General features: G+C 36.2%; 1 protein-coding gene across 1 annotated transcript in view; it reads right to left on the bottom strand.

The window, feature by feature from the left end:
- Nucleotides 1–1,607: 1,607 nt before the first annotated feature.
- LOC137344478 (SRSF protein kinase 1-like) overlaps nucleotides 1,608–14,860 on the bottom strand; it is a 63,930-nt gene continuing 50,677 nt past the window's right edge. Inside the window, exons 10-16 of the mRNA XM_068007471.1 lie at nucleotides 14,331–14,571; nucleotides 13,049–13,477; nucleotides 11,149–11,249; nucleotides 10,819–10,926; nucleotides 10,446–10,515; nucleotides 8,057–8,149; nucleotides 1,608–4,193 (exon numbers count right to left, since the gene is read on the bottom strand). Of these exons, the coding sequence (XP_067863572.1) occupies nucleotides 4,009–4,193; nucleotides 8,057–8,149; nucleotides 10,446–10,515; nucleotides 10,819–10,926; nucleotides 11,149–11,249; nucleotides 13,049–13,477; nucleotides 14,331–14,571 (1,227 nt within the window). The 3' untranslated portion in view covers nucleotides 1,608–4,008. The remainder of the gene's footprint in view (nucleotides 4,194–8,056; nucleotides 8,150–10,445; nucleotides 10,516–10,818; nucleotides 10,927–11,148; nucleotides 11,250–13,048; nucleotides 13,478–14,330; nucleotides 14,572–14,860) is intronic.

The raw sequence follows: 14,860 nt of genomic DNA, 5'->3' as shown, positions 1-14,860 counted from the left end.
TTCAGAATAAAAATCATGAAATGAAGGCAATATCTCAAAATCTAAGACTGTAACAGATCTTGGGCTAGCACTATAATTCAATTTACACTAGACCCATGGACTTCAGAAGATTACAGCTAAGGAGCCAAGTATGTTAAAAAAAAATTAAGAGCCATGTTTGGGAGACAATATACAGTGGCTAATGTTATTTAAATAACAACTACTTCCACTGGCTAGCAAGCCATGTAATCAGGTTGGCGCAACTGGATCAGATAAGTATCAACCTTTGGGGATGGGTATTTGACTTAGAAAAGTTAGGGTTTCATTCAGCCGGCTGAGGAGATAGGTCCAGGATTTTGATGATTGAAAGACTACAGCAATGCAAGTCTGCTTAGAGTGAAAACCAAAGTACCATTGGTCCTCATTTTCATCCTACTGCTGGTCACAAGTTCTAGATATTATTCCCCTCTCCCCAAGCAATCTGAAAAAAAGTTTTTTTCTCCACTGAAGAAATGGATAATGTTTTGAACATCCAATGATATCATTAATGTTGACAGCCAAGCTTTCTTATGGGAGAAAGGCACATTGAAGGGATCTTACGTAAATTAGCATCAAATAACAAATTTGTTGCAAAGGGGTCCAATTAGCTGATACTTCGCCAGAAAAAGCCTAGTACATGCTCTTTAAGTCTTAGAGATTATGCACTTCATTACTGATTCACCTTTATCCTCACAATGAAGGGATGAACACCTGATCATAGTCCAAAGTGTTTCACATAGGATTAATTACTTTAAATGTAGTCAGTTTTTTGTAGGTAAATGTGGCAGCCATTTTGCACACAAGGTTTCACAAACAATGTGATGAATGATACATTTATCTTTTTCTTGTTGATGTTTGTTAATAGTTGACAAAAGCATCAAGGAAAGTTCCATCTGCGTTTAATAGTGGCACGGGATCTTTCAAGTCCACCAGAACCACTTACATCAAGGCTCTGCTCATGTGAAGGATGGTACCTCCAACAATGCAGCACTCCCTCAGTACTGCACTAACGCATCAGCCTAAGTATGTGCTCAAGTCAGAGAATGGAGCTTGAACTAACAACCTTTTGACTTGGGCAAGAGTGCCACAGAACCAAACCAAGTAATGAGCAATGGTCTTGGTCACAGAAGCTGAGATTATACCCATTGGGATCATCAGTCTATATACAGATACACAAAGGTTGTCTCCTTAGTTTGTTCTTGCCAGCATTTTCAGGCAGATTACCAAGTCATAGTTTATTGGTAGATATCAGTTAGCAAGATGACATATCTGTACTCAATTTTTAAAACTGGACTTCATACAGACCAAATACAGAAATCATGGATCCCCAAAGCTGTGAACAGATGTGCAATACCAATGAAACAGCAAGGGTTAAAGCCATAGGAAATGGTAGCACAGACTGCCTGTTGTGAATAGAATAAAAGAACTGTACATAGCCTTCTAAGAGGTGTGCTTTTGTATTGCAGCCAAAGGTATGTCATGAGATATTGACCTAAAAGCATGTAAAAAAAAATCCTTGTATTCATCACTGTATACCTTACTTCACCCATGGTACTCGCAAACCAATTAAATAAATTAAAGTAAATCAATAACGCAAAACTACATGGTTTTATTCCCATCTTTGCTCCTTGCAAGTTATAGTTCACACCATTATGCAATTAACATAGGGAATTCTGCAGACAAGAGTATGGATCTAGTTGGACTATGCTTCACTTCCTTACAGCTCTGCAACCTTCTACTTTCTTGTGTTTGCTGTGCTTAACCTCAAAGATAAAAAAAAACTGAAAATGTAAGAGCAATCCTGCCAGTTTTGGAATTCCATACCTTGTCAAGTCATTTTAAATTAAAAAATACTGGTTTGCCCTCGTGTTTCCATTTTGTATGTCATGTATGGTATAAGCTGGCAAGAGACATGTTTACATGACTTAGTCATTTGTTCTGATTTCTTGAAATTTAACACGATGATTGGGAGAAGGTCCAAACATATTAACACATCTTTCATATGTCTTAAAGATGTAGAATATTGGGCTGAAACAAATGTAGCATTGCCATTGTTGATTCTTTGGTCATATTTGAGTCATTGTTAAATCTTCCAGAAGGATCTATGGTCAAGTCCATTCTGCAACAATTCTTAGATGCAACTTTTTTTGGTGGAGGAGGGTAAAAGAAAAATTTTTTAGAATTGTGCCTAATCTGCTTAACTTCAAAATTTGCACAGTTAGGTAATCCTTATTGTAAACAGAAATTTTCCTTATGAGAAGGCAACCAAATGACAGTTATACAATTTAAATTGAGATTGATCACTGCAGTGCTTTACATCAAGTGCATTTCCAAGAAGAGGAAAAAAAAATCACTGCACTTTACAAATGTTGCTGGGACAGTATATAAAATAATCTTTAACAGGATGTCTAAAAAGCAGTGAGTTGGGCCGTTCCAACCAGTATAGAACTGAGTTGTTACACCATTTTAAGACTCACTTCAGTATGCAAAACCCTATGCAACACTGCCCTGCAATATAGTTCAATATGGCACTGAAGGGTAGCACTTATTCCTGTACTTTAGACTTGCTACATATTCATTAAACAGACAAAAAACTGGCCAAATATTTTTGAAAGCAAATAAAAAAGCACATATAGTTTAGCCAGCTGCTTTGGTCAAATGTGACTAATTCCGATGTCCTACAAGATATTTATCAACTGGAAAAAATCAGCACCTCTTCTGCAAATTTTGGATATAGCACAAGCTGAAAACATACCCCTTCTGTGCAATCTTACATTATGACCCAAGTGCTTTTAACTTGTTTTTAAAAGGCAGTCTTTCACTGGAAAAGCTTGACTGATATTTCTTCTGGCAGTGATTAAGGATCTCTTCTTCCAAAAATAGAGAAAATACTTATTTACAAACTCAACTTCCTTTCATGTACAATATTAACGTAAATTGTATGCAAAAAGTTAATTTTATTTTGTGAAATATAGTCTGTTTTAGGCAAACAAGCCACATTGCAATGTAATAGAACACATGACCAAATTAATGATTAATTCCAGTTGGTTTTCCTGGACTATGCTGTGAAGCAAATTTTAAAAACATTTTCTGGACAGATGTTACACAAAACACAAAATGGGGAACCTTCATTAGAAAACAGTAATATTTAAATACAATGTTAACATTTCTAAGACCTGCAGTAAATATAAACACAAAAGGGACAAATGAAAAGGATCCGTTTCCTACTATATATCTTATAGCTCTTCCGATTACAAACTCCAGAGATTTCAAGTACTGATAAGTACTTAGGAATTTCAACCGTCACTGACAGAATGCCTTCTTCTAAAGTGCTGTTCCAGGAATGGCAGTTGGTAAGCTGGTAAGTATGAACATATCTTAAACACTCAACTATTTGAGGAATTCAGCTATCAACCTACCTACAGAAAACACGGTCAAAAGGCCAAGTGCACAGCCTAGGTCTTAAGCAGGCTAACTTGAAAGCATGCAGACTGGCCACATGGCATTCCAAAGCAAAAGCAGTTAATTTACTAGATACCTTAATCTCCAATTCAATGGTCAATGTATTATGTGTAAAACACAGTTAGCTAACTCTTTGGTACGAGTATAAGGTAAGAACTCATCTGGTCTCTACTCCCATATGCTGACACTTGTAGATTTTACAGTTCCTTGGCAAAAGATTTACATTAAATTTTGAACTAATTTATACTCGCACTCATCATAAATGTTAACAGCACAACTGTTGAATGTAGACTAAATTATTTTTCATTAGCAGCTAACAAACTGCAGCTATTAATGACTATGCATATTTCTGTGTAATCCAAACCCCTGCATAATCCCCTTTCCTGTATATATTTTTTTCAACTAAATGTGTAAAATCTGCCTAAAGATTGAAGTAGCCTATACAGATATATTTGTACCTGTTTAAGACAATGAACCAGGTGCTGTACTGAGTTAAGGACAGAACAAACATAGCAATGAATTTGGTTGCTATGAGTGAAGCCAAGCATGTCTGAGGCATTCTGCTGCTGTAGCTCGCTTCTCTGGTATCAGTTCCAGCATTGGTAACAGGAACTCTGTAAATGTTGCAGCTTCCTCCTGTGGCCACTCATACTTTTCCACCAGCACCTCATAGAGTCCCCATGGTTTCAGTTTTGTAATGTGCCTCAGCTCACCTAAAGAGATAAACACCTTGGTTAGCACATTAAATAATACAGAATGATGAGCTGAATTACACAAGATCTGAAACTGGTTCCAGCCGTTTTCTTCACTGCCATACTTCCTCCTATATCCAGGTCAGGATGGCCTGGGTCATAGAGCTCTTCAAGGCTGTCAGTATAACTCTGTGGCACACAAACAAGAACTGTGCTGCTGTGAGATGAGATTGTGCCATCTACAAGGAAATTTACTGTTCATTTTCTCAAAGTAAATGTTGCTTACGGAATAAAGCCCAGATGAGAAAAGCCCATCTTAACTCAGGCATCCATCCAGAAGATTTTAGTCCAACCCCCACCCCTCTCATTTGCAGGCCCAATTGTTTCTTAAAATTATTCCAGTGTTTTCACCTCTACTGTTCTTTCTTGAAGTCCAGCCCATGTGTTAATCACACTGAAGAACTTTCAGATATCATCCCTAATCTTATTTTCTTTTTTAGTTTGAACCCATGTTCCTTTGCCCTAGTTTTGCAATTTAATTTGAACAATCTAGATTTACTTTACCGTTCTCTTAACTGTCTCATATCTCTATATAAAATCACCTCACAGATGCCTCCTTTTTGGGCTGAAAAGTTCACGCTTCACCAGTCGTTCCTCATTATTCAGACACTTAACACTAGGGATCAGCCTAGTGGTTCTTCTCTGCACTGCCTCCAGTACATGAACATTACCTTTGTATCTTGGCAACCAGAAACGGACACGGACAAGGTGCGGTCTGACCAGAGCATTGTGCAGCTCGGTCACGACTTCCTCTGATTTATATGCTGTTTTGCTAACGTTCTATTGCCTTTGTTGATTGCTCCTCTGAATTGCCTGGACCCATTGGGAGTCAAGACTACTAGGACTAGCTATTTCAACATTTATGGAATGTGTGTCTCACTCATTTTTCTTCGATGTACAGCACTTTACACTTCTCCACATTAAATTTCAGTCAATACTCTGCCCACAGATAGATATAAAATATTTGGATTTTCAAAAGGCCTTCGATAAGGTACTGCATAGTTGACTAATGGCTACAAAACATAAAACAGAGAATTGGGTTAAAGGTAGTTACTCAGACTAGCAAAAGGTGGGAAGTGGTGTTCCACAAGGATTGGTGCTGGGACCACCATTCACCATTTACATGAACGATTTGGACTCAGGAATTGGAAGTATAGTTTCGAAATTTGCAGACGACATCAAATTAGGAGGTATGGTCAATACTGAGGAAGACTGCAACAAATTACAAGACAACATTAATAAACTTGCAGAATGGGCATGTAATGGGCAAATTAATTTCAATATAGGTAAGTGTAAGGTGGTGCATTTTGGTAGGATGAGGAAGCCACATTTTGCTTAGAAAATAAGAATCTAAATGGGGTAGAGGAGCAATGCGATCTAGGGGTACAGTAACACCACTAGAAGTAGCGACACACGTTAATAAGGCCATTAAAGTAAGCAAACAAAACACTTCATTTCTAGAAGGGTAGAATTGAAAAGCAGAAGTTGTGTTAAACTTATATAGAATCTTGGCCAGACCACACTTGGAGTACTGTGCAGAGTTCTGGTCCTCATTATTATAAAAAGAATATAGAGGCATTGGAGAAAGTGAAAAATAGATTTACAAGGATGATACCAGAACTAAGAGATTATACCCATCAGGAAAGACTGAACAGGCTGGAGCTCTTTTCTCTAGACAAAAGAGTGAAGGATGACCTGACAGAGGTCTTTACGATTATGAAAGGGTTTGATAGGGTAGAAGTAGAAAAAATGTTTCCACTTTGTGGGGATGTCCAAAACTAGGGGTCATAAATATAAGATAGTCACCAATAAATCGAATAGGGAATTCAAGAGGAACTTCTTTACCCAGAGTGGTAGAATGTGGAACTCAATACCACAAAGAGTAGCTGAGGCAAATAGTATAGATGCATTTATGGAGAAGCTAGATAAACACATAGGGGAGAAAGGAATAGAAGGTTATGCTGATAGGGTCAGATGAAGAGGAATGGGAGGAGGCTCGTGTGGAGCATTAACACCAACGTGGACCAGTTGGACCGAATGGCCCATTTATGTGCTGTAAATTCTAATATGCTGTAATATTTTGTCCAAGTCATTCTGTAATTTCTGAGCTGCCTCCTCGGATCCCACTGTTCCTCCTAGATTGGCATCATCTGGAAATGTGACCAATTTGCATGGACCTTATTAGGTCATATCATACATATAAATTAGCAAAACCAAGAGGGATAGAATTGAAAAGCAATTTCTTATCCATGCCCATGATTACGCTGAATCCCCACAGTTTGGAGTTTAAAAGCTTTTTGAGAGAAACTTCATTAAAAGTGTTTGGAAGTCCAGGTAGATTATGTCATAGGGTTTTCCACAGTCCACTTGGGTTGTCACTTCCTCAACTGGAGGAGGTTGGTCAGGCATGATCTATCCCTTCTCACTATGTTGACTGCTGTTTACTAGATTGTACAGATATTCTTCAGGTTCACTCCTGATAATCAAGTGCATTATTTTACATGGAATGGAAGAGAGACTAAATAGGTCTGCAGTCTGTGCCTGTTTTATCACCCTTTTAAAAAATGGACTCATTAGCTTGTTTCCAACCTAATAATTCCCCCATGCCCAGCGACTCCCTCATAGTGATTACCGTTGTTTCGCAAACTTCTCCCTTTTTTCTTGATATGCTGGGATAAATACCATCTGTCCATGAGACTAGTTTTGAGCCCTTTAGTCTAGAACTCCCAACTCATTTATATCCAAGTTGCTTATTTTACCCAGTTTAACCCTGCATGTTGCTTCTTTCTTCCACTGTGAATTCTTAACTCATTCAGAATATTTACTATTTTGTGCTTATCCTCAGCTTTGAGCCCGTTTGCATTTTTAAAAAAAATGGTGCTCTATTAATTGTTTTCTTACCAATGTAGCACAAAGAATATATTGTCACAGTTAGCCTCTGCAGTTAAGATTTCTGCTAGGTCTCCCTTTGCTCTTTTGATCACTCATAATAGGTTTTAGAATCATTAGCTAAGGTGAATGCCTTATTAGTTTACTTCAATATATACTCACTCCATACTCCCAACAATCCATAGCACATCTATTTCAATGTATGCTACTTAAAGTTGAAGGTGGGAGTAATGGAATGGATCTACAATGTGTAAGATTCTAGTTCTATTTAATAAGAGAACTACAGCCAGAAGAGCACTGTTGCATTTGAAAGAAAATCAAGTTATAAAGTTGGGGTGCACAACTCTCAACTTATTCATTTCAATATTTTCACTTCAAGCTAAAAGTTTTTTTTTTTAAATTGCCACTCAAAGTTAGACTTAATTACAAAAATCATAATCTGAACTCATCTTTGAGGTTAGGTACCAAGTAACACTTATGAAGTGTTAACTATGTACAATTATACTGGAAATATTTCTGACTTTGTTGCTTCCATAACTATAAGTAATATATAATAAATTACAGAAGTCCTAAAATACAACATCATGCAACTCAGGCCCGTCTACAAGACCGATATCATTCCAAAGGCCATCACAAAAATGCATCAATTAAACAGCTACCAACACTTTACCAAACTGAGAACTTAATGGTTTATCAGTAGCAGCATTCAATAAAATTGAACATATTGAAACCCTGTAAAAAGCACAGTAGTTAAAATATCAGTGTTTAATAGTTTATTATAGCAAATTAAAACACATTCTTTAATCATGACGGGTTGGGTTAATGCATTGTTTACCATTAAATTTTATAACATGCATGTAAACACCTTAGTCTTTGTCAACTTCAATACAAGTTAACAAATGTTTCAAAAATCTTTACGTTCTTGGGTACCTTACCTTTTTTGGTGAAAAATTCCTTGGAATATTTCCCTGCGAGAATAAGCTTCCGAGGCATTTTCCCCAGTAGTTCAATAATCAAAGCAATGTGATCTGCATGTGGGAATGTTTACAAAAAGACACGGCAACAGTTTTATCAATACAATGCATCTATTGCACCATACCCATACTGTCCAGAGACAATATGGGGTAAATTCAGCAAATTCTAAGTTTTCAAACAAAAGAAAGACGTGTTTCATCCTTAAATATTGAGCTACGTCAGTCATTTCATTTTCCCAATTTTAAAAACCGGAAAGTATATTTTAATCTAGAGCAGTGACGCATCACAGGGAGAAAAACACAAAAAAATAAAGTTCAAGAGTCTGGAGCAGCACTTCAGCCCATGCTCAGTTCGTTTACTGTAATGGCAAAAATGATGAAAATCTTGCCAAGGCAGAGTGTGGGGGGGGTCACAACTTTGTATAGCTTCCAGAATTTTCAAAATTCATAGGAATGCAGGATCAGAAAAGATCAATTAAGTCTATCTGGTTCTTTAGGAAGCAATGAAGCTCTACATCAGGGTACAAAACAATAATTTCCCTAAATCATTCATGTACTTCACCCACATAAAAGGTCCCTTTAAGTTGATGAGAAGAAATATTTGCAAGTCTGGTTTATAACTGAATTTGACAAAACAAAGCAAGTACAATGTAAAATACTGCAGGTGTAGAATTGATGCTGTTATTTTCTTAAAGGCCAAAATTTAATGAGATTTTTTGATCACTATGGCTGAAATTGCTATATTCAAAATAAACATGATCCAGATTGGATAAATGTCGGTTCTTTGTCCCATAATGATTTAAACAAAAAGATTTTAAGGATCTCAAACTGCTTTCAGCAATTCCTATAGCAGGATAAATGACCTACATATCAATAGGTTTGGCTTTGGTATAGGTATACAAGGAGAAATTATTAATTTTACTATGGAATCAGATGATTTCAAATTCCTCTTAACTTGAATAGGAGACAGAATGCAGCTGGTTCCAATAGAAAGGGGAACTAAATGGGTAACAATCTACATGGAACTATTGAATAGGCAGTATAGGCAAGTGTTTATCAGGTGAAATATTAAAATTCTTGTATTGTAGGTTTGTTATATTGCACATCATTTATAACAAACAGTCAACACATCACCAATACAAGCATTCAATAGTACATTTCCCAGTATAAATTAGTTGCAGTTTGTGGGACCTTGCTGTGCGCAAATTGGCTGCAGCATTTCCTACATTATAACAGTGACTACACTTTAAAAGGTACTTCATTTGCTGCAAAGCACTTTGGGATGTCCCAAGATAGCAGAAGGCACTAAATAAATGCAAGGCTCTCTTTCAAAGAGCATTTTCCATAAAGAGCAAAGAACATTGGTATCAATGTACAGAACTACTTTGGACTGAAAAAGTTCATTCTTTACAGCAAAAACTGAAGCATCAACAGCAAAAAAAAAATCTTAAATCTTATTTGCCACCACTGAAAATATGTAACATGTGTGCAATGTATTGATCCAAAAAAAATCTGTTTTACATTTGCAGGACTTAATACTTCGACAAAACAAAATTTGATCCTTCACACAAAAACAAAGTTACCTTAACTTCGAGAAAAAGTAACAAGTATTAAGTAATCTTTAATCGCCAACTTTTTATGAATTAAAAAAGAAAAAAAAACAGAATGTAAGGGTCTAATGAACAGAATATCATGTAAATATCATGTCACATGATTCAAAGGCACTGGTTGCCAAAACTCCATTATTTCAATTGATATGCTTTTTAGTGACATCACATCTATATTATTATGATTGGATGCAAATAATCTTATACAATGGGTGAATTTTGAAGCAAAATATTTCATGGAAACACTGAAAATAAAATACTCTATACGAAATATATGTTGCGGAATTGTTAATGGAAATTAAATCCTTAGTAGCATTGACTAGTTAAGGTAGCTGCCAGTTAGTGCAGGTTTCATCTTTCCCAAAATTAAATGTGCATGCACCAGATCAAAAAATGACAGTTGAGATTAAAAGTACATTATCGATACTTCAACAAGTAAATTAATTACTGTAAAGAAAACAGTAAAGCACTCTTAAAAGCTGAAGTATGTTTTAACAAAAAAACGACATACCAATCTCTTGGGTTTTTGTATGAAGAGTGATTGGCAACGAGTCCCAGCTGTTTATAGTATTAACCGTCACCTTTCAAATTATATTGACGACTTAACCTTTCAAATTACGTTGAAGACTTAACCAGAAGAATCCTATACTCAAACTGCACATTCTAAAACAATATTTAATACCTCAGAAATCAGAAGGAGGCAAGAGCACTATTAAAAAAGGTTCATACTGAAAGATAATCACCTTCATCTCTGGAATAATCTTCACCAGAATGAGGCTCAAACAAATAATCTCCAGTTGCAAGTTCAAATGCCTTTAGACAACAGAAAGGGAAGGTATAATTATATGCATTTACCAAGGACACAAAAAAAATTAAAATAATGCTGCATCAAACATGCTGTAATAGGGATTTTTTTTTAAAACCACAGTTATTTTCTTATTTGATATTTGTTGACAACATTCTGTATCTTTTTTCAGTTTTCATTTAAATATTGCCACGCCAAGCAGACAGAAAACATGCAAATCTTCTGTAAACATTCAATGCAACATGACACAATAATAATGGAAAATGGGGTGTTTCAATTTTATAAAACTTCCAGTATTTTGTCTTACATACCATGCAAGCAGTGCTCCAGATGTCTGCAGGTGTACTGTATCCAGCACCAATTAGAACCTCCAATGATCGATACTGTCTAGTTTGGATATCTTCTGTAAAGTGTTTATGCTAAACAAAAAGATAAATTAAACATTTACCATAAGCAGCAAGGTCTCCGAGGTATATCAATGGATTCTTTAATTCAATTTAGTTCCACACCAAAGTTCCCAAATACTTAAAGTTCCAAGTTATCGAGATCATTGATTGAAGTAGTTATTTTAAAGAAACACACTATGAAACAATTGTAAAAATAATTCTGAATCTTAAGAACAAAATGAGTTACACACTTACAACCCAGCAAGCATTGCCAAGATCTGCAATCTTAACTTGGATACCATCTGCATTCATAGGATCGAGAGGATTTATAAGCAAGCTGGCAGCATCTGATTTTGCTGTGAAAGAGACACAATCAATTTCATAACCCAGACATCAAATTCTTGGAAACATGCTACAAGTACACAATTATTTAATCTAAATTTAACATAATTCATTACAACTTCAACAGGTTTCAACTACCACTTGGAAATGGAAATATGATTTAAACAGTTAGGCTGCAGTGTAGCTTTTGGCTGTTGGCAAATATTGCAAACTAAATAAACTGTGCCGAAATAGGTGGAAGATTACTACTCTGGATTTCACTTATGTTGACATTTTCGGCTACACATCTTTTCACTGGCTCCCACAACTTAAAAGGGTGCAGTTAAACTGCCACATCTGTGATACTGTTTAGAGTTACACAGTTAATATAGTTTGAATTAAATGAAAACCAGAAGTTTCAATTGGGTCCTGATCCAAGTGATACACACAACCGCTGTGTGAAAACCCTGGGACAAAATGTTCCACGCCATTTAGAACATAGCTGTTTGGTGTCAAACCAAGTTTGGAAAGCGCTCCATTAAATTTGCTAGACATATTATAAATTGAAGCAGAACTTATTTACAAAGCAGGTACAGTATTCCTGCCCACCCACTCTTAAAATTTACCAGCCAGGAACAAAGCTTTATTAGTCTGTCTGCACAGGCAGAGATATCTCTCTGGCCAGGAAATTCAAAGTTACCACCTGCAAATTGATACCAGTTTGCAACAGAAGATTGGTAGCTACAGTATCACTATAGCCTCTATTTTTCCCTCCTTAGAAGTTTAGCCCTTGACCTCAAAGGGATGTCAGTTTTGCATGTTAATTCTGCTGAATCATACATTTGTTCACAACTTTTAAAATTCTGAGTGCCATCGGGAATTGAGCTGGCCAGGAATCTCCTCAAACAGGAGACCAAAACTTTGGTCACCTGATCTAGGTTTATTCCTGAATCCTGCAAGCCTAAAAAAATGGCTGGCACATCTCCTGACTTCTTCCAACTGTCCCCCAGGGATCTCTGCTTGGACCCCTTTCTTTTTATTTATCAATATGATGATTTGGAGGAAGGCACAAGAGGAATGATAAAGTTTGCTGATGATACCAAGTTAGGGAAAACAGAAATTGCAAGGAAAATGAAGGAGGACAGATAAGTTACTAGAGTGGGCAATGCCATTCAATGCAGAGAAATGTAAAGAGGTACATTTTGGGAGAAAGAATGGCAGAATAACCCTGAACAGCAAGATTATCAACATAGTGGATGAACAGAGGGATCAAGACGTGCAGATAGAAAAGGCCATTAAAGGAAAATGCACTTCTGGGTTTTATGCAAAGGCACAAAGAATATAAAAGCAAGAAAGTGAGGTTGAATTTTCACAATATTTGTTGGGCTGTAAGGAGTATTTTGTGCAGTTCCAGGCACCTTGTTATAAAAAGGATATTAGAGCCATAGAAAGAATACTAACAATGTTACTGGGAATAAGACAGAAAAGGAGGGAGGCTTGAAAAATTGGGTTTTCTCACTGGAACAGAGAAGGTTAAGGCAGAGTCTAATGAAAGTTTTGAAAATTTTGAAACAGTTTAAACAATGAAAAATTGTTTCCAATAAGTGAATCAGTAACAAGAGGAATGATATCCAAGATTGCTGACGTTGCTAAATTAGGAAGCATACCAAGTTGTAAGGAAGGATGTAGGAGAATGCAGGAAGACAGACTCAGGATTATTGGAATATTAAAAGGAAAAAGTTAGTTTCTCCCCCAACCCAAAATTGAATGTCCCACTTGTACCAGATATTGCACATTTTATATTGGTGTTTTACAGAATTAAGAGTGAACTAACCATTGTCTCCAGAGCTGGAAACAGATTCTTCCCTACTTCTGTTCTGCTTGGTCTCATTTTCATCCAATGGGTTTCCATCTTCTGGATTCAAACTACAGGTCATCGATTCGAACATTCCAGTTATTAAAGGTCCGCAGGTTTCTGAGAAGTTAGTCTGGTTGCTTTGCTTCTGACCATTTTGCAGAAGTCCATTTAACACGTCATAAGCACAAGGGAAGGAGAAGTCTCCATCTCTGTAAGGTTCCTTAGGTTTACAATCATCTGTGTTTTGATTAATATCTTCTTTACTTTCTTCTGCTCCATTATTAACTTGATCAGAAAGTGGACCAACCTCTACATGTCCATTGCAATTTATTGATTCAGTCCTTATTTTTTCAGTAGTGGTATCTTCTAAATGCTCTTGTTCTTTTTCCTGTGGTTCATTTTCATCTATAAATTAATATATTATAGGAGAAACTTGACACATTTTCCTGGTTTACGAAAGAAAAAGTAACCATGCAACTGGATACTAGAGAAAAGACTGACATTTATCCATAAAAAGGTGGCTTTAACAAATGGATGCAAAAATCATTGGTATTCTGACCAGTTATATGTCTATCAATTTGGAATTATAAATAGCAAAGTCTCTTAAATCTCATTTTGGCTGAAAAATACAAGAGCAGGTCACAGATCAGTAAAATAGGTCATTGTAAATCAACTTCACCAATTCTAGTGTTCCAATATAAACCAGCTGTTAAGTATGCTCTAACACACTTCAAAAAGGTTGAACAGAAAAGCTCAGCAACATAAAGAACATAAATGCAATTATAAAGGAGGAGAACCAGCCAATGACAAGACAATGAAAAGCTAGGGAATCCCTGTGCGTTACATCAAGACAGAAGTCTTGGACCAATGAAAGCCCATTTTCACTTTAGCACTCAAACATTTTGTAAGACACAGTAAACACTTAAAATACCACAAGAAAACAACCTTTCATATGCCTCAACATCCAAATCTCACCAAAAGCAATTTAACTGAGCATATACAATTCCCTTACGTTACTCCTATACAGTCAGTATGGGCTTCCAGACAAGAACTCTATAACTAGAATAGTGCACAGAAATTCATTAGTTGGAACTTATCTGAGGTACTTAAACATTTTTAGTTTCTCCTTTGTATCAAAGGTTCCCTTTTAAAAAGTTCTGGGAAGTCAATGTAGAGGAAGACCCACAAGTTTTGAATAAACTAACTAACTAATTATTGGTTTACACATAAACCTAATTGATTATTCTAAGGACACTACCTTGTTCTTCATTGGCCATATTATCCACTGTTTTTTCCATCTGCTCTATTACATGTTGAGTCTCTTCCTCATTTTCTGGCACTCCATCATCCTCGTCATCCTCCAATCCTTGCTCTTTATCCATATTTCCTGCTCCTCGTTCCAGCTCTTCAATTTCTTGCATCCTTTTCTCTAATAACTCTGCCTGCCGCTTCTGCTTTTTCTTGAGCTTCTTTTTTTTGTTTCGAGACATTTTTCCAATCTACACAAATATACAATACTTAGATTAACATGAAATAATATGTACCTACTTTTCAGTCTACCTCAGTTCGATTATTAATTCAATTATATTAATTCACCATCATCCTCAAGAGCATCATAATGCACAACCATAGAAAATTCCATTTATTTATGGATCTGTTTAGAGACAAAGCTTTGCAATTCTGTGGCTGACACCAATATCCCAATGCCCCACTTATTTGCAGCTTCTATACTTCACCTGGTTGGCAGCTTTGTCATTTATTAAACACCATTCATCTTGGCTATCAGCT

The sequence above is a fragment of the Heptranchias perlo genome, chromosome 27, assembly GCF_035084215.1.
Source record: "Heptranchias perlo isolate sHepPer1 chromosome 27, sHepPer1.hap1, whole genome shotgun sequence".
Taxonomy (NCBI): Eukaryota; Metazoa; Chordata; class Chondrichthyes; order Hexanchiformes; family Hexanchidae; genus Heptranchias; species Heptranchias perlo.
This window is presented reverse-complemented; position numbering and strand designations above follow the sequence as displayed.